The sequence below is a fragment of the Anopheles coluzzii genome, chromosome X (genome assembly GCF_943734685.1).
Source record: "Anopheles coluzzii chromosome X, AcolN3, whole genome shotgun sequence".
In the NCBI taxonomy this organism is placed as follows: Eukaryota; Metazoa; Arthropoda; class Insecta; order Diptera; family Culicidae; genus Anopheles; species Anopheles coluzzii.
In genome coordinates, this window is record NC_064669.1 from 19840620 (window position 1) to 19866062 (window position 25443).

Consider the following 25443-nt stretch of genomic DNA (forward strand, 5'->3'; position numbering starts at 1 on the left):
TCGTTCACGACTCTGTCCGTGTGGATCTAGCAGTGGAAAAAGGTAGCTAATGGCGAATGGGGACGCCGTGGGTACGGTGCGCATTGTGAATGTTTGGCGCGTGGTTGTGGTTTGTTCCCGTTTCTCTTTTGGTGGTCGGTCAATTTTGAAATAGAATTCATACCACCCTACTACAGTGGAAGTGAGGAAAAGAGGGCTACTGTGAATGGTAGGGAAGAAAGCATGGCCCCGTCCTCGATTCGGCGGGTTGACGAGTAAACAATTTTTAACGTCGTGAATGAAATGCCTTCGTTCCGTTACATTTAGCCAACACTAGCGACGCTGTTTCCTGACCCACCGCAAACGCAGGATTGAAAGTCAGTTAAATTTAGACCCCCTGCTTGGCCAAACACACTGCTGGCCATACACTCCCACGCGACTCTTGCAAACGCGTGCGAGCGCCCAACCAGGATGTTGCAGCACTGTGAATTTCACCTTTTACAAAGATAATTGTGTTTCTTATCTACTTTATCTAAAACTCGCTTTTCACGGGAGCAACTCAACAAAACGGATATTTTATTCTATTTCTAGTTTGAATAGATCATTTCGTCTCAGCTTTGCAAGTATGCTCACTTTTGCTACATTTTTACGTGACATTCCGCTGTACATAGCTTAATGGGTTGCGTTCGTCCGTCCGTTGGGCGTGTATGCGGTCCCAAGGGACCGACTAATCGTTGCGTATACATCGTGACACGCTTCTTTTGGCAAAGGGAGGAAAGATAAGGGGTTAGTAACTTCTTCTCTAACTTTAAACCTGTCGTTCCAGCGATGTTTTGCAAACTTTTTAAGGCATCCAACACGGAGTCTCTAAATTTCACTGGAAACAAAACAAAATTAAACAAAAACGAACAATGGCTGCGTAGGCTGTCCGTCAGTTGCTTTTAGGTGAGTGAGTGTTTGTGTGTATGTGCTGCGAAAGTTTGCCACCTGTCGGAAGGATTAATTTTAATTTGCAAAACTCTCTCCACATCCTGGTGTGGCCCGTATATTAAGTAAAACCTGCCAAAGCACTTGGTGAAAGTGATCGCAACCCAAGATATAAAAGACAAGAGAAAAAAATAGAGACAGAGAAAGAGAGCGAAGAGAGAGAGAGAGAGAGTAAGAGGGAGAGAGAGAAAGAGATTACCAAGATCCAGAGCAGCCAGGTAAATAACAAGGAAGAGACGAATCATTGTTAAATTGAAATTCCAAGAAAGGGAGCGACAACAAAAGGGTCCTGCGTCTAGATTCCCAAGCTTTTCTCTTCCCCGCCCTTCTTTTGCTGTTCGATTCGACTCCGTCTTCCTCTTAACCCTTTGACTTTGCGGGATTGCAAGAGCTCACCCTGGACCGAATTAGCAGGAGGGGTGCGAAAGCAAAGCAAATCCGAAACCATGCTTCATATGTCAGCCAAGCCGTAAATAATTAATCGCGTAACAAAGTCAACGAGCCGCCGAGCGGATAATAATTGAGCTTCACAGGAAGGACGTCCCGCCACAACGCAAGAAGTAGGTTGCGGGTAGCTGAAAAGGTGAACTGAACCGCGTAAGCTGATCATTTATTCAATCAGCAGCCTACTGCTGCTTGTGCTGCTGCTGATGCTGCTGCTATACTACTCGAGAGTTTTTCCCTGGTCGACGTTGAATTGAGGAACAAGATATGAAAGAAAAAAGAAGTGAAGTGAAAGTTGGTGTGAAAAACGAAAATACCAAAGAAAGACATGAAGCCCTCATAGACGAGAATTGTTTGATTAATATTTTTGTGTTTGTCAAATTCTTAAAAGTGTAGCGGGTTTGACGTGATATTCCTAATTACGAGATTCCTAATCCTAATTAATCATTTTATGCGTGTATTGCCCGTATGGTTTTGTTGAAAAGATATAGCATGAAGTAAATGGTAAATTTAATAGAAATCTATAAACAATCTATAAACATAAAATAAATTGTCATTTTACTGTTACAGTTGACTGTTTGAAATTGACGGTGATAAAAAATTGAAATTGCTTACACATAGAGAATTAAACAATCATAAATCAAAAACTAAAAATAAGATATTGATTGCTTTCAAGAGAATCAATTAATTTAAAATACAAAAAAGCTATACAAAAGTGAAAAAAACGGTAAAACTCTAATAAATTGAGCAACAAAGGAAAATGATAAATGAATAAACGTATGGAAAATAAGTTCGAATTCGGAAAAGAAGGAAAAAAGGAATAAATATAATTTGCACGTAACAAATCGACGGAAAAGAACCGAAATCATGATAATTCAATTCGATAACGCAAACGAATAGAAAGGGGAAAAGATGGCTAAAGATTGAACCGCGCAGTGCTGATTCCACGAAAGATTTCAATTTACTCGCTGATTTTATTTAATTTTCTTGTAGCCAGCAGCATCGGCAAATTAACCATAATAACAGCCGTTCCCCTACCCTGCCCAAACCAGCAACCGAAGAAACAAAAAAAAAATAAAAGAACAAGACACGCTTCCTTCCGAAACCGTCTATTCCGGGAACGTTTAAACCCTTCTCAAAGAGGCTTGCTCGAGCCTCCTCTCCTTCGCCCAGGATTCTGACATTTACCGAGCAGCCCACTGACCTTGGCTCAAGAGCGCACTTTAGAGCGGTCTGACGGACTCGCTCATAAATTGAACGCAGCGCACAGTTATCTGCTTATCCTGTTGATTTGTGCCCTGAACCCCCTTCCTCGCGCTCATACAAACAAACACATACCGCCCATCAGTTGGCTTATCGGAGGTTGCTTTCGTATTAGCGCATTGAGTGTGTTGCCTGGATGCCATAGCGCGTTGGAAGTGCTTTTCCGTGTTGGGTGCGAGACCCTTTGAGATGGCCGGCGCTTGTGGACGCTCACCTTGGCCGCAGGGCACCGTTTGGTTCATAAACGCACGAGCAAGTAAACCCAAATCCTCTTCCGCCTCAATCAGAGCCGTGCGTTAGGTGAGAGCGGGGTTTTTTTAACATTATTCATCCTGATTTTCACAGCGCTCGGGTTGGATTTTTCCTTTTTCTTTTCCGAGACTGCCTAAAAATGGTCAAATGTCTTTGAACTAGTAGCCCGAGGAAAGGTACGGGAGAGGACGAGAATAACAGCAAAGCAAGGAAAAGGATAACTTTCAATGCGCCACACCGAGGTGACGCGTTGTCGGAACCATTCTTGCTTTCGCCGTACTGCCGTCATCTCATGAAATATGCAACACATGGCCCACACACACGGCGCAGAGCACTCGTAGGCAGCAAAACTTGGGAAAGAAAAGCCCGATAAATTGTGACACACATACAAGCGATCAAAAACGTGATACGGCGAGTGTTAGATTTTCATCGTTTTTTTTTCCCTGCCTCACGGTGTTTTGCATCCCCTGCCCCCGGTTAGCGAATGTGGGAAGGGCGCAGTAACGGTTTTTCGCACAAGTGTTCGAGACCTGTTGGATGAGGTTTCTTAACCGAAAAAAAACAAAAACCCTTCAGAAGAAACCCCAAGGAATGTTAATTTTCCTCCCGTCATCTCACTTTTCCACCGTATCACCATCTTTTCACTCCCTTCGTCTGACTTTCTGCAACGTATCGATGACGGCGCTTGTTTCATCGATAAAGGCTTAACCGAGGCAATCTGGCCGGTGTGTAAGAAGTCCTAGAGGAGCAAAACAGTTGAGCACAACTGCAAAAAAACACCAAACAAAAATAAAACGTGAAAAATGCTAAATCCGTGCAAACGCAAAGCAGCGTTCCAAGTTTTGAATCTCCATTGTTAAAGACTTTGCTTTGCGAAGTTATTTGAGCTATTTTTCAAACTTCCCGGCGTTGGTGACTATTCCTCACAGTGTTGCTTCATGTCCACTTTTGGTTTGCTTGTTCTACACTGCACTGTTGTACTGTTTTCACTTTTAATGAGGATGCCCACTCGCGTGGCGATAATACTCTTTGCGCTAATTAAAACGGCACGGAATCAATGCCTCCTTGTCCAGCGCAGTATTGATGGCGCCTTGTTGACAGTGCTGGCGCTATAAACAGGAAAATGGAAGCACAAAGCCAATTGTTTGCATGCTGTGCATGCATCCGAGGCCTTGCTGCGGCAAGCCATCTGGTTGTCTCGGCTGGTTAACGAGGGCCTGGGCGGATTTTTAAAACACAATTATCTGATGCCCACAAACCCACGGCACCACAATGTGGTTGGAATAAAGCTGAAAAAAAAAAAGAAAATTGGTAAGTACCGAGCAAATGCACTTCACATGTATCAGGAAAGTGTGCTGGTAAACAGTGTGTGTGGGTAGTGATTAAACGAGCGCTATTTGTGCCCACAGAAAGAAAACACACAAAAATATTGTAAATTTAAACACAAGAAAAAAAACTGAAACTCTCACATACACAATATTGCAAAGCAAACACGATTGAAGTACATGTTGAGATACCAGGCAGGAGTTTAAAAAATAAGTGAGGTGAACTGTAAATAACCAAATAGCCCATATACAGGGTTTGCCAAGCCATAAGCAATACGTCACACCATACGTCATACGTCATCCCAACTCAACTTTGTCAATCGTGTGTTTAATGGTCCGATGCGTTGGTTGCTTGCACCCAGCTGTAAAATAAGCACCCGCAACAAGCTCAGGAAAGGATTTACTTTATTTGAAATAATATATATATATATATATATATATATATATATATATATATATATATATATATATATATATATATATATATATATATATATATATATATATATATATATATATATATATATATACAGCCTATTTAAACCTGATTGATTAACTAAGTGATTGAAAGAAGTTGGACGATGTAAATCGTCCGACACAACAATTGACACCAACAATAGATAAAGTTGCGTTTGGATTGAATATGTGAAATTTCACAGAGCATTTTATTTAATGCAGGTTCGCTCGGCATATTCCATACCTTTAGGCGGATATTTTCTAGAATCAGTTACAACAATAAAACCATCGCACGACGAAATTATTTGATTAATCTGTCGGTAAGCGCTGCAAGACCCACCCCTGTAACCGTGAAGCAAACCACCATGAATAGATTACGGTTCGCTTTCGCTGCTAGGCGATAATGCTGGTGCAAATTGGATTATGGCCAGAACCCCAGCGCTGGTTCATCAAATTACATGCCAACCTTTCTGATCGTTACAGCCACCCGCGCACACATCGGCACACAATCGCAGGTAGTTATACCAGTTGATTATGCGCTGCAGAAAGAACATGCACACCAGCCGCTAACCGATTTTCCTACATCCCTTTGCGCGTGGACACTTTCTGTTCATTGTTCGCAGGTGTGTGTGTGTGTGTGTGCGTATGGTTTTTTTTCGTCTCATTGTTGTCCCCACGTTCTCTGTGCATGTGAATCCATTTATTTTTATGCTCCCTTGGCGGGATGCACGATGCCGGCAGGCTTCAATTTTCCCGCGTGCGGTTAATCATTCAGCACACCGAGTTCCCCGAGTACTCGCCACGGTCACATAAGCCATCAGCGTCATCATCATCGTCACATCAAGCGCTCACAGTGTACCCGACAGGGTGGAAAAGGGGTGGAGAGGAGGGAGTTTCCGTCATACCACTCACCCCAAAACCCTCCCGCTCCCACCCACCCCTGAAGCCGTTCCACTTTCTTTTTACTTCCCAGCTCTCAGCCGAAGGGTCCCAGAGTGGTTTTGGGCCTTAAGGCTATGGGTAATTGGCATACCTTACACTGCGAGCGCGGTTGGTTGATGGGGATGAGGAGCGGGGGAGGGGTCTTGCGACGCGTGGAAGCATGCGAAAATTATGTTCTATTTATACACAATAATCGTAAAAAAGTACAAAAAAGACGAGTATCATTCCGCACAAATCCAATCCAATCCTGGCTTTGCAGCGGGCCCGTCCGTTACGTTCGGAAGGGGGACAAGGAGGGAAGGGAGGGGACGGGGGCTGAAGGTCGTAATACGCGGCTAGCGTCTGAAGAAACTCATCAAACGCACAACACACGGTGCGACTATCCACCTTTAGTGTGTCATTGCCTCGTCGGGACCGTTGTGCGTACCTTTGCGTTTTGCTTTGCGTTTGTGTCTCGCTCTCTTTACTGCAAACACCCCATGGTAGCTCATCCTGCACTTCGTCTAAGCTGTTGGGGGGGGGGGGGGAGAAGGTGTAGAGTGTAAGACGCTAGTTTTGCAACGAGCAGCAGCAAAGGCCCCTCAGTCGCGTCAGCACCATCGATTTCTGGGGGAAAGGATTTTGGTTTTTTGTTTTGTGTTGCTTTTCTGTACCGTTCTTGGTTGCTGTTACTTTGCTACCGAGAGGAGCCAATCAAGCCGGAAGCGATGGCACAGATTAGTGTGCCGTAAAGTTTTCGCCCATTTCGAGTTCCGTCAGCTGGTGCCTGCCGTCGGGGTGGGTTTTTAATGGATGTGTACGCGGAAAAGGCACCGCAATTGCTGGCGGGAGACGCGGGAGCTGAGGAAATTCGCGCCAGATCGGAGCGTACATTTCTTAATTTCATTTCGCGCTTCGCAGCTCGCCGAAACGTTGCCGCCGGGTACTGGGGACGAAACGGAACTTCATTGGTTGGCGACGACGAGCGCAAGTTTCGTCAAATGATAGCCCCCTTCGAGCAGATAATGAAGTCACGCAGGCTGGCCTACTCATTCCGAATGTCGAACCCCCGACCCGGTATGTCAGGATGGGTTGCGTTGGGGGTCGCTGCTGACATTGATTACCAATATTGTATATCGCTGAGTCAGTACAGGCAGCCAGTGTGAGTAACCTTCGCACTACGAGGACCACGGGCGGAGCGTCGGACAGGGTACAGGAAGAGTCAACGGCACTGACCACCGAAGTTGGTCGGGTTTTGCAAGAGACAGGACATGACCTAGATTAAGATGGATGTTTTAGAATGCAGTGAAAAAAAATGTAATATCCACTCCGGTGATCCCTGACGACAGCGGAACATGAACTTCAGGCATAGCCTCTACTGCTAGTTATTCTCCCGCATCCAACTTCCGACAGGTGGAAATTGTTTACCCGTTAACCAATCAGAAAAGATTGCAGCGTGAAACAAGACGAAGCAATCCTACGCCGGGGAAATTCTCGAAATTCATTCGGATCAGGCGAAATCAGGGAACAGCGGGACACAACAACAAATCTTAATTTGTTTCAATGGAAAATAAAATGTAATTATTTGCCACCCTGGCAGTGGGTGAATGTATGCAACAATTCTGCCGCTTGCCGCGCACGCTAGACAAATGTGTCACAAATGGTGTTACGCGTTAATATTACTCTGCGGTCGGTCGGTTGGAGCGAACCAAGCTGGAGTCAATGCTATTTATTGCCATTAGACATGCACGCACCAAGTACGGCGTAAGGCATCGTGATTTTTCAGTATACATTTACAGCGAAAAAAATAAACCTTTCGCCACGCTTGCCACATCGTGGCCTATTCACAACCGGAGAAAACATACAAACCAGTTGAACAAACCCGCGGCAGTGGTGGTGTGCTCTGGGCTACCAAAGTGTCAGATTTATAGGAATTTTTCCCCGTGCAAATCTATATTTATCAGCACACGCTCTCTCCCACACGCGCACGTTTGCTGCTGGCACGGTTACTTGCCAGCTTCCCGATCACTTCTACCCACTCTGCACCGTCGGTTAAGATTATTGTTTTGGCATGAAGCTGGTGCGCCTTGCGATTATACATTCGCGAGGTGAATATTTCATCGGAAACGACACGTAACGCGACAAATGGCGTATCATTGGTGCCGAAGAAAAATAAACAGAATTTAGAATAAGGAAGAAAAAATAATCTGAGAAGAGAAAAGTATCTTTCTAAACCAACTAGAACGGTGAAGGAAACACGACCAGGCAGAACCGCCTACGAACTTACTAGGTTGCTAGGTTTGGTACAATGGTTTTCCGCTGCGCACACATTACCTGAATTTCCCTCGGTTACGTAACACGAATATTGAATACTTTTTGCACCACCTCTATTGAATAAACGCACCGGTCAGCGCACAGCTTGCTTGCAACATTCCCCTACCGATTTGCAACATTCCCCTAAGTGGTTGAACTATTCCCTTATATGATTCGAAACCCTGTATCCTATACATCACAAGCGTTACGTCATTGATGGATGTCCCCTTCGACGACTGAGTACAGTAAAGATGAAAAAGCAAACAACACTGCGTCCTAAACAATGTAAATGATTTTTTTTTCGACTCCCTTTCCCCTTCCTACCCACCCGTGCGTTGACAATGCGAACTGTCGCACATAAAGAACAATTTTGTCACCAATTGTCAGTATAATGCTGTTACCGGTTACGCTGTCAAAAATTAAAACTAATAGGTAAACCTGCTTACGGATGAGGGAGAGAAAAATAAGATTATAATTGGTTTTGCCCGAGTATTACATGCTTTGGTTTGTTGTTGGCCGTGCCACGAAATGAAGAAAAACAGCGTGCCGTCGGATGTCATTCTGTTGACACACGATGGTAAAATGTTTGTCTCGGATAGCTGTGACAGGTGGACGTAACACGCGCACCTCGCGGAGGTGTGAGGGACGGGCAAACAAAAGCAGGAGGAAAATGGGCAAACTTCACGGCGTTGTCTAAAACACGGCCACTTGTGTGAGGGTGTGCGTGTATTGCAGCCAGGTTCCACTATGAACGGGCGGTTACTATCACTTTTCTGTGACAGCTTTCGTTTACAATACAATTCACACGTAACATCAAAGCAAGAAAGGCACACTCAAGCACATACCGCGCATTCAATAGTATCTTCAGGCACCCGTAGTCATGTCGATGATCTGAACCTAAGGCACTTACTGTGTACAAGGAATATTAAAGCAAAGCCCACCAAAAAACCAGATACTGGCGCAGTAAGGCGGCACAGCAGAACATTTACCACTCTGTAAATAGTATAAGCGAGCCCTAGACGGTCTGGAAAAGGGTAGTAAGGCTGACACCACAAGCAGCAAACCAGAAAAACAGAAACTGTTCTATTGCAATGAATGAATGCAATGAAAAGATCAACGTGGAAAAACAATACGCGGCATTCCACCCGGTCAAAATAATGACAGAAAGGGTGGGGGAAAGGGTACTGGGTAGAAAATATCGTAATGAAACGATAATGTCGCTAGTCACAGATTCCATGTTTTTCATTCCCGGCCGGCACGCTGATGAATATTAACGATTAATGAAAGGGAAAACGCCAGGGAGTTTTTAGACTGAAGAAGGTGAGGGTGCTTAGGGGTATCGGGTAGCTCAAGGGCAAAAAGAAATAAATGTGCCATTCCCCTCACCCGCTGGAGCGCTTCATAACCGACCAATTGAACACACCGGCGCCCGCCGTAACCCATGCGACGCGACGAGAAAATTTCACTTAATGCTTTTTGGCAGTATTTCAGACCCTGGCAATGGGTGGGGGGGGAGGCGGTTCGACAACTGGCCGCAACTGGAGGGGGGGAAAGCCCGGTTTTTCATGAATTTATTTATTATCTGCACGATTTTCTTTTCCGTATCTGGTGGTGCGGCAGGCATGGTTTAGACATTTTACTTCACCTCTAAAATATGTCGATTAAATGGAGATTGCTTCGTGGCAAGAAGAGGAGCATGGGAGTGGAGGAAATGAAGGGAATGCGAAAACGTAGCATAATATAGAAGATGCTAAAAGTAGTCCAGATGTGCCGATAAGCGTGTTGTGCCGAGTGCCCAAGGGTTTTACTATGACTACGTGCGAATACGAACCATTACCCCCGCCATTCCCTGGTTAACAGATATTTATTCTTTCTTTTGCAGATTATATTTTCTCTTTTGCCAGCGAATATTTAGTACCCAGCGCGGGCTAATAGCTACCTTTAAAATGCTTACTCTTCTTCCATCCCTTGCTGAAGTTCCGAATTTCACCAGAGCATCTGCCTTTTCATCGTGTGTCATGTGTGCAATTCCGTGCCGTGACCAGGATTTGCCGATAGTAATACATTTTAAAGACTCTTCAACTACGTGACTGTGACTTAGATTGCACAGCCTCAGACTCATTGTTCCTTGTGCTTATTCGGTCAATGAAATCACCCAGCATTCATTTTGATAAACTGGCTAATTTCCTTCCCAGCTCGCCAGTGTTAGATAAAAGGGAATTTATCGCTGAAGGATTTGAGTGCCTTAATCCACCACCTCTCCCTTGCCCTCTCGCTCTCTTCCTTTCTCTCTCTCTCTCTCTCTCTCTCTCTCTCTCTCTCTCTCTCTCTCTCTCTCTCTCTGTTTCTTTCTCTCTCTCTCGCACTCTCTTTCTATGTCTATCTCTCTCTTTTTTCTCTCACACACACTCTCGCTCTTTGTGCCTTGAATTGGGCATATTTATTGCTATTAAATTCATCGAAAATGCGTAAAGACCGGCCTAATCAACGAGCTATTCCGTGTGGGCATAAACAAATCCCCTGTTCCCCCCCTCCCACTGAACCCCCCCCCCCCTCCTTAAACAAGGCAAAACAGGAGGCAAATATTACAGGTCTGCATCCTGCAAGCCCAAGCGCGCGCGTATAAAACTCGAGAGCGGTTGGGGATGGGCTAAATTGGCAATGAAGATACCCATCACCCGAAGCCCGAAAGCTCATCCATTTTGCGCTCCAGATAGGGCGCCAAGAGCGCCTCTAAATTGCGCATTTCCCTGTAGCGTTTCCGAACGTTTTGCTGTTCACGCTTCAACGTGGCCTTGTGGCGCCGGGCCACAAGTTTCGTTCTTAAAGTGCAAAAAGAAAAGGAAACGACCCAAAGCAACAACCCTAACCCGAAGGTGAAAAGCAGAAACAGAGAAAGGCAACAGGGAAATGAAGCAACAACAACGGCAGAACGACCAAAACGACCTGTTTAATGACGTTGCCTATTAAGCAGGCTTTATAAAGTGAGCTTGTTGTTGTATTTTTTTTTGTTTTGCTGTAAAACAAAATAGGACGAATAAAACAAAAAAAAGACAAACCAACGTGCCGCTAAGGGAAGATTTTATGAAGCCCTCAGCCTCGCCACGATATTTTCGCGGTTTCCCTCCCTCCTCGGTAATGAGAAAAATATGAGCAAAAGAAATAAAACCACTTCCCGTGCCTTTTTTTGTGTTGGGATCCTTAATAACGCCTTAATGCAGGCTACATACGGTGTAAATGTAATGTATGATGGAGGGCCGGGGGAGGCAAAAGTTTTTCAATGTCACGTAACGGTTAGGGTGTCTTTGCTCGTGCGGTGAAGGCAAGGATATGGAGGCAGGAGTTTGTATTAACATCAATATTCTCCTGCATCCTTTCACTTCCGCTCCCGCAGGCTGCCATCTGCCTGCTTTACACTTTACATTATGCGAAGGCCCGCACAGTTGCACAGGCTCCAACGCACACACACACAACGTAATTGTTGCGCCCTGAATCCATGCCGTAGAGTGCTAGCCGCTAAGGAGCTCTCGATCTCTGGTTTGCTGAAGTGTGTCTCCACCGATGGGGCCGGATAATGCTCGAGCGATGCTAAATTGATTAATTGTACGCTCGCTTGCGGAATTCGTTACGCGGGCCGATCTTTTTAGTTAGCACGGATGGACGTGTATGTTTGCGCACGTGCCCGGTAGATTCTGTGACGCTCGGATTACCTGTGCGAAGATGGCAGGCGGATCAAAGGAGCGTGCTAGAGAGCAGTACGTGCCTGCACGTTCTGCGCTAGGAGGAAATATTTAGGCAAATTTAGGTAGTGAAAAACTGTACACCTTTTTGGCGGCATAGAGGGTGTTGTGTTTACCACGAGTGTAGGGTGTGAATTTAAACGCAACGAACGCGCGAAACATTGTAAACCATCGCCCTGATACGGTGAGTAGAGTAGGCGGGCGCGGGCCGTGACATGCAGAAAAATAAATCTCATTTCCACGCTAAACTAGTTAGCAAATGCTGTACATGCTTGTTCTGGTTCATCCTTCAGTCACCCCTTGCAGGCTAATCGGTCACACACCCCCGCATTCTTGTTGCGCACCCACAAACTTATTTATTGTGTATATTTTGTCTCGCTGTTTTCCAATGCTGGAGCAATGTATTTGGCTTTCCGCACACGGGAACCAATGGTTCAACAAACTTAGCAAAAGCTGAGGCGAAGAAAATTCTGCTACTGTAGGTCTGCAAGGGGATGCTTTACGCTTTGGTTTGCCTTTCCCTTTATTAATAGCGTTTTCTAAGAATGTAATGTAGCTTCAACATGTTTGTTAATTCTTGCCACAATTTATTGACTTCTGCAAGAGCAATTTTGCGAAACTCTTTTCTGCTGCTGGAAATGAGCTAAACCTTTTCCAAATTGTGCACAACTTTCGGACAACCTCCATTATTAGCGAACATAATTGATAAAAGTTTTGAAATTATTGTACCTAAACGTTCCACCTAAACAAAACAACTTTAAACAATTCCAATTAAAGCGCTCCACTGTTTTTTAGTCCGAAATCAAGAACTGCTGTTCGCTGATAATTGTCAAGCGACGCCGAGAATCAACCACGGCACGCATACTCCCATACATGCACATCAACACAACCACAACCAACAACGAAGGACTGAATCAATTACTGCCCACAAGCGTGTTTTTATTGTCGGTTGGGTTTTAGCACAAACCACGGTCAAACCAGTGCCGACCAACAGGCGCACTCGAGAGGTATTTTGTGCTAACAATAAAAAGCTATGCTATACCGTGCGTTCTGCAGATTGCATACCGGGCGCAGCGCATTCGTCGCTCCAATCTCAACACCCTCGCGCGGCACGTGTAAAGAAAGGGAAAGCATCAAACCGAAGGTGCATGGGAGGTGGCAGGTGCAATATTTTGTAGCATAAGATTCCAGACGAAATACTAGTGATGGGAGCTCCGAATTGGATTCGTGTATCCGCTCCGACATTCTTAGTCCGGATCCAACTCCGAAATAAATCCGCTTCGAATCCGGCTGTTCCGAATACAGATCCAATTCGATCCAGATTACTCCGATCGAATCCGAATGGCTCCTATTGCATCCGAATCGTTTTATTACCGTGCTTAATTTGTAGAACAAAATACTTACGCTTCAAAAGCAAGGTTGCAAGAAACCATAGCTCTTACTTAACATTGCACAGCGGGGCAAGGGCGGTCGAAATCGTGTTTATTATAAAGTTAAATAGTTAGTTAAGAAAATGCTGTAATACAGCGCCTACCACAACTATATGGACAGTCGTTTTTCGCGATTTGCAGAAAATCCATAGGAGATATATCAAAATAGTGAATGTATGAGTTGTGCAGAATACTATTTCACATCTTTGTATATTTTTTTCAAATTTCTTCAATACATTTTTGCACGACTTATGACGAAAAAACAAATTTATGGCCGTGCCATAACTATAAAGACACTTCGAAAAACAGGTTTTATGCGCTAACTAACGCATTTAAAAATCGTTCAAAAAAATAAATAACATATTCTAGAAAGGATTTAGGAAAATTGATTTTTGAACGATTTTTAAAAAGTGTTTTTATAAATCATTTTAATGTTTTATAAGTTTTATAAGAGTAATTATCAAAATATATTTTTTTTTAAATGTAAAAGAAAATCAGAATTTTTTTTTCGACTGTAATTATTGTTTTGAAAATGCAAACCAAGGTATGTAAAAAGTTTTTCAAACATTATTTTGAAATTGCCATGAGAACCTTATCAATTTTATGAACAACGGTTCAGAACTGATCCGATCAAACAAAAGCGACACAAAAAGCTCAACAACGATTTTTTAGCAAAATCTAAATATCTGCTGCTGTTACATACATAGATGAGGAATGTAATCTTAGTCCGATATTTTTTTCCTCCCACCACCCACTTCACCATCGATGTTCTCTTAGGCCGCTAAAAAGCCGCCGGTAGCCATCTGCTTGTAAAGTTTAGTAGTGAATTCGTTAGGTAGTTTATGAGCCTAAATAAGGACTGGCTGAATTAATCATGTGGCATTTACATGTATTCAACTCGTACGACTTAACAACATGCCCGTCCTGGGTTCAATCCCTAAATAGACCGTGCCGCCATACATAGGACTGACTATCCTGCTATGGGGGGGGGAATCAATTAGTCACTGAAAGCCAAGCCCACAAGTGGTAAAGGCCAGGCCTTGACCGACAACGGTTGTTGAGCCCAACGAAGAATTTACATGTATTAGATAAGTATTTGTAAAGTCGGTAAGAATATGTGCAAAGAGTAATACTCTAGGCCCATTGCAATTGAATATCGTGTTCGTCTGCACTTCCTCCACAACATTTACGGGCGCCTTTGTAGCGAAATATATTTTGATAATTACTCTTATAAAACTTATAAAACCTTAAAATAAGTTATAAAACACTTATTAAAAATCGTTCAAAAATGTATTTCTTTGAAACTTTTCAAGAATATGTTATTTATATTTTTGAACGATTTTTAAATGCGTTAGTTAGCACATAAAACCTGTTTTTCGAAGTGTCTTTATAGTTATGGTACGACCATAAATTTGTTTTTTCGTCATAAGTCGTGTAAAAATGTGTTAAAAAATTTGAAAAAAATATAGGAAGATGTGAAATAATATTCTGCATAACTCATTCACTATTGCACATTCACTATTTTGATATATCTCCTATGGATTTTCCGCAAATCGCGAAAAACAACTGTCCATATAGTTGTGGTAGGCGCTGTATTATAACTCTATCATTTCAACTTCAGAAGTTATGACTGGTCAAAGTTGAAAAATCTTTAAATACTACGTTTGGATTGGTATTCCCCGATTTTTGTCCTATTATCGCATAATAAGTTTAGGTGTGAATATTTGTAGTAGGTGGACCTTTAATATATTATTGGAAAGGAAAATTTATATATTTTTAATGAAAAATAAAACAAAAATATTTATCATTTTATTACAAACTACAAAAAAAGCACTAAAAACAACATATTTGGACTTTGGTAATAAAGTTAAAAAAAAGAACTATTGTACATCTTCAATTTTTTCATCAAACCTCATTTTACTTATGTTTAACAAGCTGCCAAAAATTCAGACTGATCATATAATCTCAAATATGAAAAAATGATTTCAAACTTGTTTGGAGCGCGCGCCTCTGCAGGGTGCGCTATACATAAATCGTTCACTTGCACTGCCGCGCAAATAAAAGTACGCCCTGTACTTGTGGCGTGTTCGTTATTTTAGAACTTTTGGAAACCCCGCAGTAATTTTGTGCGTACCTGACATTTTGTAAACAATACATCCAGAAACAATCACACATGTTTTTGTATCCGCGGAACGCTTAAACATTCTTGACACAGATACATCGAATGAACTAACCGCGCTAAGTGGAGTTGAAAACGTTGCGTTAAACAGATCAATATCAGTTGACAGTATTGATTTTATTCAAATATTTTTATTAATTCAAAAATGTTGAAAGAGATAAAGTAGTTGCCTTAATCATTATTTTCTTTTCCTTTTAAATAAAGATTTTTTTAAGGTAGAGTTCTATGAGCTCTTGGAAAATTGATGATACCTATTTTTCTAAATGAACTCAGTAAAACCAAAATGAACTTTAAACCACTGTTAAAAAGAGTTCATTTATTCGCGATGCTGGCTAAGTGCCTTCAGTTCAATTGCTCCATTTCTTTCCTTCTTATTTGATAATATTGAAGGCTCTCCTGGGCTTCGGCGGTGGAAGTGGGCAGGATTTTAGTGCGTAGTGCACCTCCCTAAGAAGCTTGTGTGTCACAAGTGTGAGGTGTATTGATAGGTGTGTTCTTGCATGCATTCTTGATCTACTTGCTCATGAGGACGAGAATTTCAATACCAAGAATTGGTCAATGGATTATTGTTAACGCTTGAAGGTTCCGTAAGGTTGTGATGCATATAATTCCTATATACCTGTCCCGGTCCATATGTACCTTTCTTGGCGTGGAAACAATTATTTCTCTTTTCATACAAATTAAATGCAAAAAGGCCACCCGGATAACGAGTGAGTCATTGGAACGGAATAAATTGGTCATGAGGGGTTCCACTGTATATGTTTTTCTTATTTCAGTTCAAAATTTGTGAACATAACACAATAAAGTAATTTTTTTTTTTCGCAATGTCAGATTTTCAAATTTAACCAAGAACTTCAACAACCCTTCCCTCTTCTCGTCATCCCCCCTCCCCTCACAGTATTTCGAGAGTTGATTCGGATTCGAATACGAAAACGGCTGGATTCGAATCAATTTAAATCCGACTGCAGGCCTATTTTGCCCATCACTACAAGGTACGCCAAGCGTTTCAGGCGTGTGTACATGTCGCGTGAAAACAACAGGAAGTTACAATTTCATCACTATTGAATTTAACCACTTCTACATTGACTCGCTCGCGTGATTCGTTGCGAGCCAAGCGTGGGACAAAAAAGGTTACGCCACCTTTTTTTATTCTGAGGTTCGTGACGAAGCGGTATTTGGCGGGCTTCGCCGTTTCGGGGAAAAGCGTAACTGGGATTGCGTGCGATACCGCGGGGAGAATGGCATCGTTGAACCCCATCGTTGAACCCCATCGTTGACACACACACACACACACACACACACACACACACACACACACACACACACACACACACACACACACACACACACACACACACACACACAGACACGTGCGCAGATAAGTCCCCCACTAGAAAAAGGTGTCATGCACAGCAGAAAGCGATAGCGAAGACGAAGCAGCGGACAAAGCAGCGGGGAAAGTCATCGTCCTAAACTATGCGAAGGGTGAAGGGTATCTTCTAAATCCCGGTGTCCTTCAATGTCCTTGCGGTTGGGTAAGTGAATTTTCACACATTAACACACACACACACACACACACACACACACACACACACACACACACACACACACATACACACATACACTGTATCGATAATCATTCTGCCGGAAAAAAAGATTACACCCTTCAACGGGAAAGGAACCAAAGGGCAACTGGTTAAGAAAATCCTTGGAATTTATTCTCAAGCACCCGGTCAATCATCGGAACGGGCGCCAGGATGCGTGGAAGCTTGAGGACGGGGAGGCGTGGGTTGGCTTACATCGGTTACAGAACGCACTTCGTTTTTTTTCGCCCGGCACGGTTGAGTGGTTGTTTACGACGAGCCATTTTCCTTCCCAACGCTGCTGACGTCCACGGTTGGGTCCGTTTTGGCAATGCACTCCAGCTCGGCTCTTGCCGTGCGCCATTCCTGTCGTTCGGGATCCTACCAAACAGGAGAAGGGAAGCGAGGGAGGGTGGTAAAATTATGTGCTATCATTATGTCCTTTTCCCGGGCGGTGGGTTGTTTTTTTTTTTAATCTCTGCCGAACTTACCGATAAGACGCCGAGCGCATGTAGGGTGGCGAGTGCGGACCCCAGCTCCAGCAGCAGCTTGGCACGGAAGGTGCTGTAACCGGGCTCGAGTCGCTCGGCCACCGCCAGCAAATCGCGGCACAGCTCCACCGTTCGCCGAGCGGCAGCTTCCGAAGGCGGTGCTGCAAGAAAGTGAAAGTGAGTTCAGTAAGATGCGGCCCGGCTTTTGATGCGTCGCGACAGCGTGCGTCCTTGGCTACCTTTGGCTGGGCGGGCGCTGCCTAGCAGCTGCGTCAGCGCATACTTCGCCTGCAGCATGTACGCGTTCCAGGGGTGCAGGGTGGTAGCGTGGCGTGCGAGAAACTCCTCGTAGCCGGCCGGTTCGGTGCGATCGAGCGCGAGCAGCTCCTGCTGCATTCGTTCGCAGCGCGCCACGTACTGGTCCGGCCGCTCCTGGTACGCGCAGCGTTGGTTCTGGCAGCGCCAAACGGTCCGGTAGTTGGTCGGTTCCGCCGCCAGCACAAGGCTCGGCGTCCGGCGACAGTTGGGGCACCGGAATCCACTGGCGCTCGTGCCGTACTCCGTCGGATCGGCGCATCGCTCGCAGCAGCAGTCGAAACACTTTGCCTGTCGAAGGGCAAGCCGGCGCTGGACCGTCCCGAGCAGAGGTTGCGTGTAGGACGCGTGGATGACACCACCGGCCGGGATGTCGACCGTCGCCACCAGCACCATATGCAGCCGGTCGTCAAAATAGTGCTTCGTGTTCGGGCGACAGTCGTGCGACAGCATCGCACCGAGCGGGTACAGCCCGCGCACCTTCACATGCTGCTCCGGCAGCCGAATCTCGTAGCAGTTCGTGTCCAGGATGGCACTCAGCTTCAGCACCGTCTGCTCACTGTACTGCTGCAGCCGCAGCACCTGGCGCAGGAACGGCACCAGATTCGAGCGCAACACGCCGTACAGGGGGCTAGCCAACCGTTCGTCCAGATGCGACTCGAACCCCTGCACCGTTGCATACCGCTCGGGCGCGATCCGTTCGAGCAGCAGCACGCGCAGCGGCACTATCACACAGTACGCCGATTCGCGCTGCTCGGGATTGGACGGGTTGGGCCGGATGTTGGGGCGGTAGCCGCTGCCCGCCAGCACACTGCACTCCGGCCGGTGCTGGGCCACCTCCTCGCAGCCCGGCCCGCAAAGCGGCCAACCGCACCGGGAGCATTCGTGGAAGCGGTCGAGCCCGCGGGTCGCATCCCAACCGGCCATCAGATTGCGGTTGCAGCCGAGACAGAGCGGCACGTTCGCTATCTTCGGCCCGACCGCGTACGGCTCATCGCGGTAGATGATTTCACCCTGCTTGATGTGTCTCGTCGCCACCAGATGGCGCCCAAGCCGATCATTGCGTACAACCTGAAGAGAAAAAAATGGGGAGAACGTTGAGTGCTGCTTGAACTGCGGGAGGCACGGCAAGGACGACCGCATTCCCCTAGGCCGCATTATGTCACTGGATCTTGGGTGGGTTCCTGTCATTCCAGCTCCTTAATTAACGATTTCTCTAAACTCCACTGCGAGCTCAAATGTCAAACGGTCCTTTCAGGGCAAGGTTTCGGGCTAGGAGCTGATAGAACCTCACTGCCGTTTCTGGGAGCAGACGCCCACTGTTGCTATTTATGGCCCATTCCACACAAGCACTCCCGGCCCGATAGCGAGTTGATTAAATATTCCTTCTCTTCCTTACTTCCGACCCAAGAAGTATCGCGTCAGTGTAGCCCTTTTCGTGGGGCGATATGTTTGCTCGAGCACCGCTACTACATTGTTACCGATTCTTTAGGAGCGAGCATCACGGCGGGACTCGGTGCGCGGAAACCGTCCCAAGAGTAGTACGAGGGGCTTATGAATTCTCCAGAATTTCTTGACACTGGGAAAGGTCTTTTTTGAAGCGGATTTAGTATGTTATGGCACTGGGATGATAATTCAAGCAATTACGTGTTTTGCTGTCCCTCCCGACGATTGGGGCTCATTTTGAGTGTAAGATTTCAAAAAATAGACTCACAAGCACAACGCTCCTGCCACACACGCAACATCGTCGAACACATGCACCCGTCTCTGTCAGGCCAAAGCGGATGTAATGAGGTTGTAGGTTTTATTCCCACTTCACGGAATTTAATCCACTCTCGAGAGAGATTGAGAAATAAAGTGTGAGGACATCGCACGAACGTCGCACCCGCAACAAAAGAACAGCCAGAAACGCATGGAAATGAGACAACGGCAAACTCATTAACTTCCAACCCCGTTGGTGGTCCAGCTGGCATATCCTACTTTGGTTGTCGAGATTTTAAACTGTAATATCAGCTCAAATAGCTTACCCGCTCCCCTTCCGTGCTGGATGCTTCAGATACGGAGCTCAACAGCCGGCTGTTGTGCTCTGGGTTGCTTCCGCTTGTAGGGGATATGTCGTTTCTGTTACATTTGATCGTTGGCAGATTTGAATGGTGATGGACACTTGCCGCGCGATCCAAGCAGAAAGTATATATAGCTTATAGCAACTTTTCGTCAAGGGAAGAGAATCCCCCTAATGGTCCCACTACGACCTTCGCACTGAGCAGTGATTGAAGCTGACGGAAAGAAAAATAGTGACCGATTTGCTGCGTGTCACAGTCTGCCAAACTCATCGCCACCCGTGTGCTGAAACAGTTTCCTACCGATCGATGTGGTTTTTTTTTTGTTTTACTTATTTTTTTTTAACTAATTTGTCCACTTGTCAGCGATCCGCTTGCGTGTGTTTAGAAGAAAGAAAGGATGACGCAATTCTGCCTGTCACTCCATTGGGACTAATTTCCTCGCAACGAGTGCTCAGGCCAGCGAGGACGGGGGGCAAAACTCACTTTGAACCGACGACACTGGTCACGATGCTGGGCCTTCCAATCGGCCCGCTGATGGTCGCGGCCACAGTACCCGACCTGCTGACAGCCGGCACAGCGCTGCAATGCTGGAGCACTACAGACACGGCAGACAGTGGATGACATCACACACGTTCGCCCTCGTTCGCTCGCACGCCACCTAAAAGCGGACAGTGCGGACGGACAGACAGATCGCACTGGCCAGGCCGAACCAGTGCTGACAAGCAGGCTGACTGTTCTTACGCGTGTCCGAGGAAAAGTGTTCAGTTCTGTGCTGGGCGATAGGAAGATGGTGAGCGTGCAACTTTCTAGTAGCTTCAGATAATACACGGCTTCGTGGATAATTATTAGTTCCACTGGTTGTAACCTTCTATGGAGATTATGCAGAAAATTATGAAGTTGGAAAGGAAAGCCAGAGCTACTAACTGACTCTAACTGACTGCCTAACTCGATTCTTATTTCTGGGCTCTTGAGCAAACGAATTCCGTTGGTTTCCAATATGACATGTCGAATGTCTTGTACACTCAACCCAAGATAAGGCCTCTATCTCACGGTCTGTCTGACGCTGGGAGAAAATCTATCTGACTCGTGAAACCATGTTATCGGGATGAATTTGGATCCACATCAGTAGGACAATAAGAGATTATTTTCATAGTAGTGGGAAAGTTTGAATCCATAAAACAACAGAAAATTATTTCACACCAGTGCTGCATAAAACTAAATTTGTTAGTTGTAAGTTTATTTATTTATTAATGGAAGGACAACCTGGTTAGCTATATGTTTAATTTAAGTAGAAATGAACACCTAAGCAATACGGCTTATTACGGCTGTTCCGTCTGGTTTAAAAAAATAATCTCCTTTACAAAGTTTATAAAATGTTATGTACATGGGTTCATGCAATCCACTTGTAAATGATTTTTTGTGATGATTTTTACCTGTAATATAAATTATTTCTTCGCTTGGTAAATGTCTAATTCACAATGTTTTCATGCCTTTATCTGTTTTTTCTGGACGAATCTTTTTCACATGAGTTGACTTGACACTTTGAGTTTGATTTCGTAAGCCGGTACTGCTTGACTACTAATTTACTTAAATTTAAAATTTGCAATAGCTTGAAACCCATAATGAGAGTTCCCTTAAGCTAATTGGCCACTTGTGCGACGGTTGACTAGTCGGTTGCTAGTAGACGTTTATGTATGCCGGTGGTGTTTATGCAAGTATACATTTTCATCTCTTTTTGCATGAAGACCATGCCAGACATAGACGCCAAATAGAAGAAAAAGAAAAGAATAGAAAATTAGGCTTATTATATTCTTTTACTCGAGTCGAGAAATTCGCCTGGATTGCTTATCGAAATATGCTTGTTGTTGTAGAGTCTGATGGCGAAAATCAATGGAGACGGGCCACCGAAATATGTCAAAACATCGTTTTCGATCAATTTCCCGCTAGGGTTTTATGTTCGTTAACGATTGGCTTGAATCGACTTTTGAATCGAATGAACAAGTAGGCACATTCATGTATAAAACTCTTCTACTTGACACATTTCTATCGAAACTTCAAAGCCGTTTTTAAAAGAGGGGTAGTTTAGCAGCAAAGTAAATCTGATTTCCTTAGCAATATTCAACTCGACGTCGAGATATCTCGAATCGCAAGAATGAAATAGGCCTGAATATTTTGTACTATGTGCTCCGAGGAATCCGCAAAAATACGATATTTTTTAAATGATTTAAACTTTACATCCAATCATTCAATATAGATTTTGTAGCTCATTTGAAAAATAAATAAAACAATAAAAACCACGAGCAGAGTTCCAAGGCTATGTGGTATTTCTTACAATAAACAACTTTTGAATACAGTTCGCTTTTCGGAGATCTACATATATTTTAGCTAAAGTTATTGCAAAATGCTAAACTGTGTATGAAATGCATTCACCATCCCTCAAGGGCTGATGATGATTTTGGCTGAGCGGTGTCCGGGTTCAGTGCGCCGGCGTACTCGGCACGTTCATGCGGGTGGTGTAAAATCTCTCTCGAGACGGTTGATATGTCTTTAAAAATTCTGTTGCAATGCAGCGCCCTGTGCGTGTAGCCGCTTATAAATATAGCCGTACGATGAGAATTGGCGGAAAAAGATGGGCCCGGAGATGGTTTCTGAGCCGCATCGCTCAACTGACCAGAAGAGAGGTGCTGATGTGCTGCACGGTGGTGGTGGGAATGCACGACCGCTCCATCCCCTCTTCATTTCACCTTCGACTTTCATTTCTACCCCGATTCAAACCCGTAATCCTCAGAGTTTGAAATCATTTCCACGTGATGGCAAGCGTAGCGGGTAGCGTACGCGAAGCTAACAGCAGAAAGAGGAATGCGAAGGATGGAGTTGGGTGGGGCTCATTAAGAGATGTTGCAGTTTTTTTTATATCTTCGCTCTCGTTGCCTCGTCACCATACAGAAGGCTCATCATAAAGGCGGTTAGCATCTGATCTTTATGAATGCTATTTTCTACACGTGCTATACATAAAGTGTGCGAGTAAAGAAAGAAAATTAGCTACATAATAAATCAAGCTGTTGTGTATAAGTGGAGGCACCCGGGAGCGTAATTAACGCCTGCATTACACTCAATTCAGATGCGCGCGCCAATGCTTTTGTTTATTAAGTTTGAGCTCCTCGTGGTCAAATGAAGTGTGATACAAAATTTCTTCCAATCCATTCGTCTCATTAAACGAGGTCTATGTATTCGTAACAATGGGGCACGCACAGAATGATTGGAATTCGAGTGCCGTAAATGTTGAGTGTACCATTTTCCCCAAAGCCTACCTTTTCCAGCGAAAATCTTGCCGTACGTGACTCGAGTGCGTAATGCGATCGGAAGCAGTAGCTGTGCGGCGTGATGCAATCACACTATTTTTACATATCACCTGGATTTATTTCGCTGTTGTTTTTTGCCGTTGGGTCTTATCTTTAAAGCCCGCCTGGAGCCTGTCCGAAGGAACCCTTTGAGAAAGCTAATTCAAGTGGGGCACAATAAATCGGAAACCCGAATGGCACTTGTTTTGCCGGAAGCAAGCCGAACAGTATCTTCAAAGGGGAGGAGGGGAGATTGGTATCGACTAACGCGAGCAAATTTGTTTTGTAATACATGACTGCTTGGTTGGCGTTTTGAAGGACCGAAGAAATGAAGACCGATCTGAAATTGATGCTCCCTCTTTCTTTCCCCCTCACAGATTGAAAGCAAACGACTCACCACGCGGTACAACGTTTTCTCCATGGGTTGGCTTTTTGTTTTTACTGTACACTTTCCCGTTTTTCGCCTTTGCTTATCTTATCACACACTCAACTCCACTCTCACGCACAGGGGGAACAAAAAATCGATCAATTAAATTGGCGTATAAATTTAGCGATGTATGTTCGCAGGTTCGATCAGCATCAGCCACGAAGGGCTGTCGGCTTCGGGTGCCACGAAGATATTTTTATTCCTTCCCTGCTTTCCTCCCTTCTCGCCTTCCCCGAGGGCGCCCCCTAGCTATCATAGTAACCGAGGCGGGCCGCTTCCTGCACGATTGCCACGAATGCCGCGAGCGTTTCCTTCCCGACCAGCCGGATCTGGTCCGCCGGCAGTATGAACATGTCGGTGGAATCGGGCGGCCCGCGCAGCTCGAACGTCAGGGACACCGGTACGCCACCGGGACGGTAAGCCCAATCGATCGAGCCACCGCTCGACGGGTAGATCGTTTCGTACTTGCTTCCCCCGCGGTACGATGTTCCGCTGACTGCCGTCAGCGCGGCGATTCCTTTCTCGGTGATTGACCGCAGATGGTCGTAGTTCGGCACACGGTCCGCCGTGTGGCCGTACGGGAACATCAGCAGCTGCGAGTACGAGTGCAGCGCAATGTACGTCCGTATCCGGGCCGGGCCCACATTGTTCCGCACAAAGTCAGCGAGCGCGACCGCTTCCGGCTCGGAAAAGGGGCCACTGCCGGAAAAATCGTAACTGCACGGATCGTCGCTCGAACCGACCCCGCCCCAGTTGCTGTCGAAGTTGCGGTTCAGATCGACACCGCGACACAGGCCGTACGGTTTGCGGTTTTTGCGCCACAGCCGGTCCCCGGTGAAGGTGAACCGGTACCCGTCCGGGTTCACGATCGGGAAGAAGAACCAATCGTACGCGGTGCCGAGCTCGCGCACGGTCGGGTCCTCCGACGTGACCAGCTCGTGCAGCAGAAATGTGGCCGTGGCGGGGGAAATCCACTCCCGCGCGTGTATGCCACCCTCGACCACGATCGCTTTGTTGCCGGGACGGCGCGACAGCTTCACTCCCCTGATCGGGCGCCCCTCGTAACTGGTGCCGATGTCGAGCGTGCTGACCGCGCCCGGGAAGCGTTCCGCCAGCAGCTCCATCCAGGCGTAAATCGTCTCGAGCTGAAAGTAGTGGTCCCAGTCCATCTGGCTCGGGTCGATGCTGGCCGGCTGTACCGTGGCCGCTTCCCGCTCGATCAGCTGCTGCATGTTGCGCTCGAGCACGCGCCCGCTCACTGCGTGTAGCGCGAGCAGATCCTCAAAGTCCGCGACCTTGCTGGCGGACACCATGATCGTGAGCTGCTGGCCCGGTTGCCGCGCATGGCCGTAAAAGGTGCAGCTGTCGCTCTTCGCCTCAAGCTGCTGGAACAGCTGCACCTGCTCGTCCGTCGCCAGCTCGACACGGTACAGCCGGTAATGGTCGTACCGGGCGGCTCCATCCACGGCGGCAGCACCTTGGAAAAGCGGCGAAACAGTGAGTATTAGTGTAAACAGCACGGCTTGAAGGAAATCTGTTTTACCAGACATCTTGCCTGCGACTGAGGAGAGGATTCGCGCGTCCGGCCTTGTTCGTCGGGATCGGGGTTTGCAACCTACAAAGAAAAAAAAACACGGATGAACGAGATCAATCAAATTCAATTCAACCGTTCATCGGATTGTTCTCCTTGATGACCTTATTCTCTTACCGTGTCTCTATGGATGTTGATGGACACGCACCGTCATGAAAGCTATCTTATCTCTCTGTACGTTTGTCTTATATTAAAAAAAGGAATCACCACCAGACCTGTAAGACAATCTCCAATTGCAGTGTCGAAATACCAAGAGACGATGACGAAGGATTATTGTAGCTCGCTTTTATCTCACTAGATGTTGCTGGGAAACGAAAAAAAACACACTCACGCTCGCTGTTTG

The 25443-nt window shown here is 45.7% G+C and overlaps 2 protein-coding genes across 3 annotated transcripts; both read right to left on the reverse strand.

The window, feature by feature from the left end:
- Nucleotides 1–16987: 16987 nt before the first annotated feature.
- Nucleotides 16988–23587, reverse strand: LOC120959828 (SET domain-containing protein SmydA-8). Of its 2 annotated transcripts, none has more exons than XM_040383515.2 (4): nt 23480–23587; nt 17603–18749; nt 17364–17524; nt 16988–17253 (listed from the first exon to the last, which is right to left on the reverse strand). In XM_040383515.2, exons 1-4 carry the CDS (start codon nt 23501–23503, stop codon nt 17143–17145), a joined length of 1443 nt encoding a protein of 480 aa, XP_040239449.1. In that variant the 5' UTR covers nt 23504–23587; the 3' UTR covers nt 16988–17142. The 2 variants fall into 2 exon arrangements, with proteins under 2 accessions (XP_040239449.1, XP_040239441.1); XM_040383507.2 differs by lacking the exon at nt 23480–23587 and adding an exon at nt 20225–20588.
- LOC120959847 (zinc carboxypeptidase) lies at nt 23487–25425 on the reverse strand. Its single transcript, XM_040383539.2, has 3 exons — nt 25218–25425; nt 25053–25124; nt 23487–24986 (listed from the first exon to the last, which is right to left on the reverse strand). Exons 2-3 carry the CDS (start codon nt 25057–25059, stop codon nt 23755–23757), a joined length of 1239 nt encoding a protein of 412 aa, XP_040239473.2. The 5' UTR covers nt 25060–25124; nt 25218–25425; the 3' UTR covers nt 23487–23754.
- Between the last annotated feature and the right edge of the window lie 18 nt (nt 25426–25443).

Excerpts from the sequence above, each read along its gene's own strand:
- LOC120959828 (XM_040383507.2), bottom strand. The coding sequence starts at position 20,365 with ATGTCATCCACTGTCTGCCGTGTCTGTAGTGCTCCAGCATTGCAGCGC. Across the intron at positions 17,525-17,602 it reads CAGCGCCCGCCCAGCCAAAG|CACCGCCTTCGGAAGCTGCC; the intron begins GTAGCCAAGGAC and ends ACTTTCTTGCAG. Across the intron at positions 17,254-17,363 it reads ATGCGCTCGGCGTCTTATCG|GATCCCGAACGACAGGAATG; the intron begins GTAAGTTCGGCA and ends CCTGTTTGGTAG.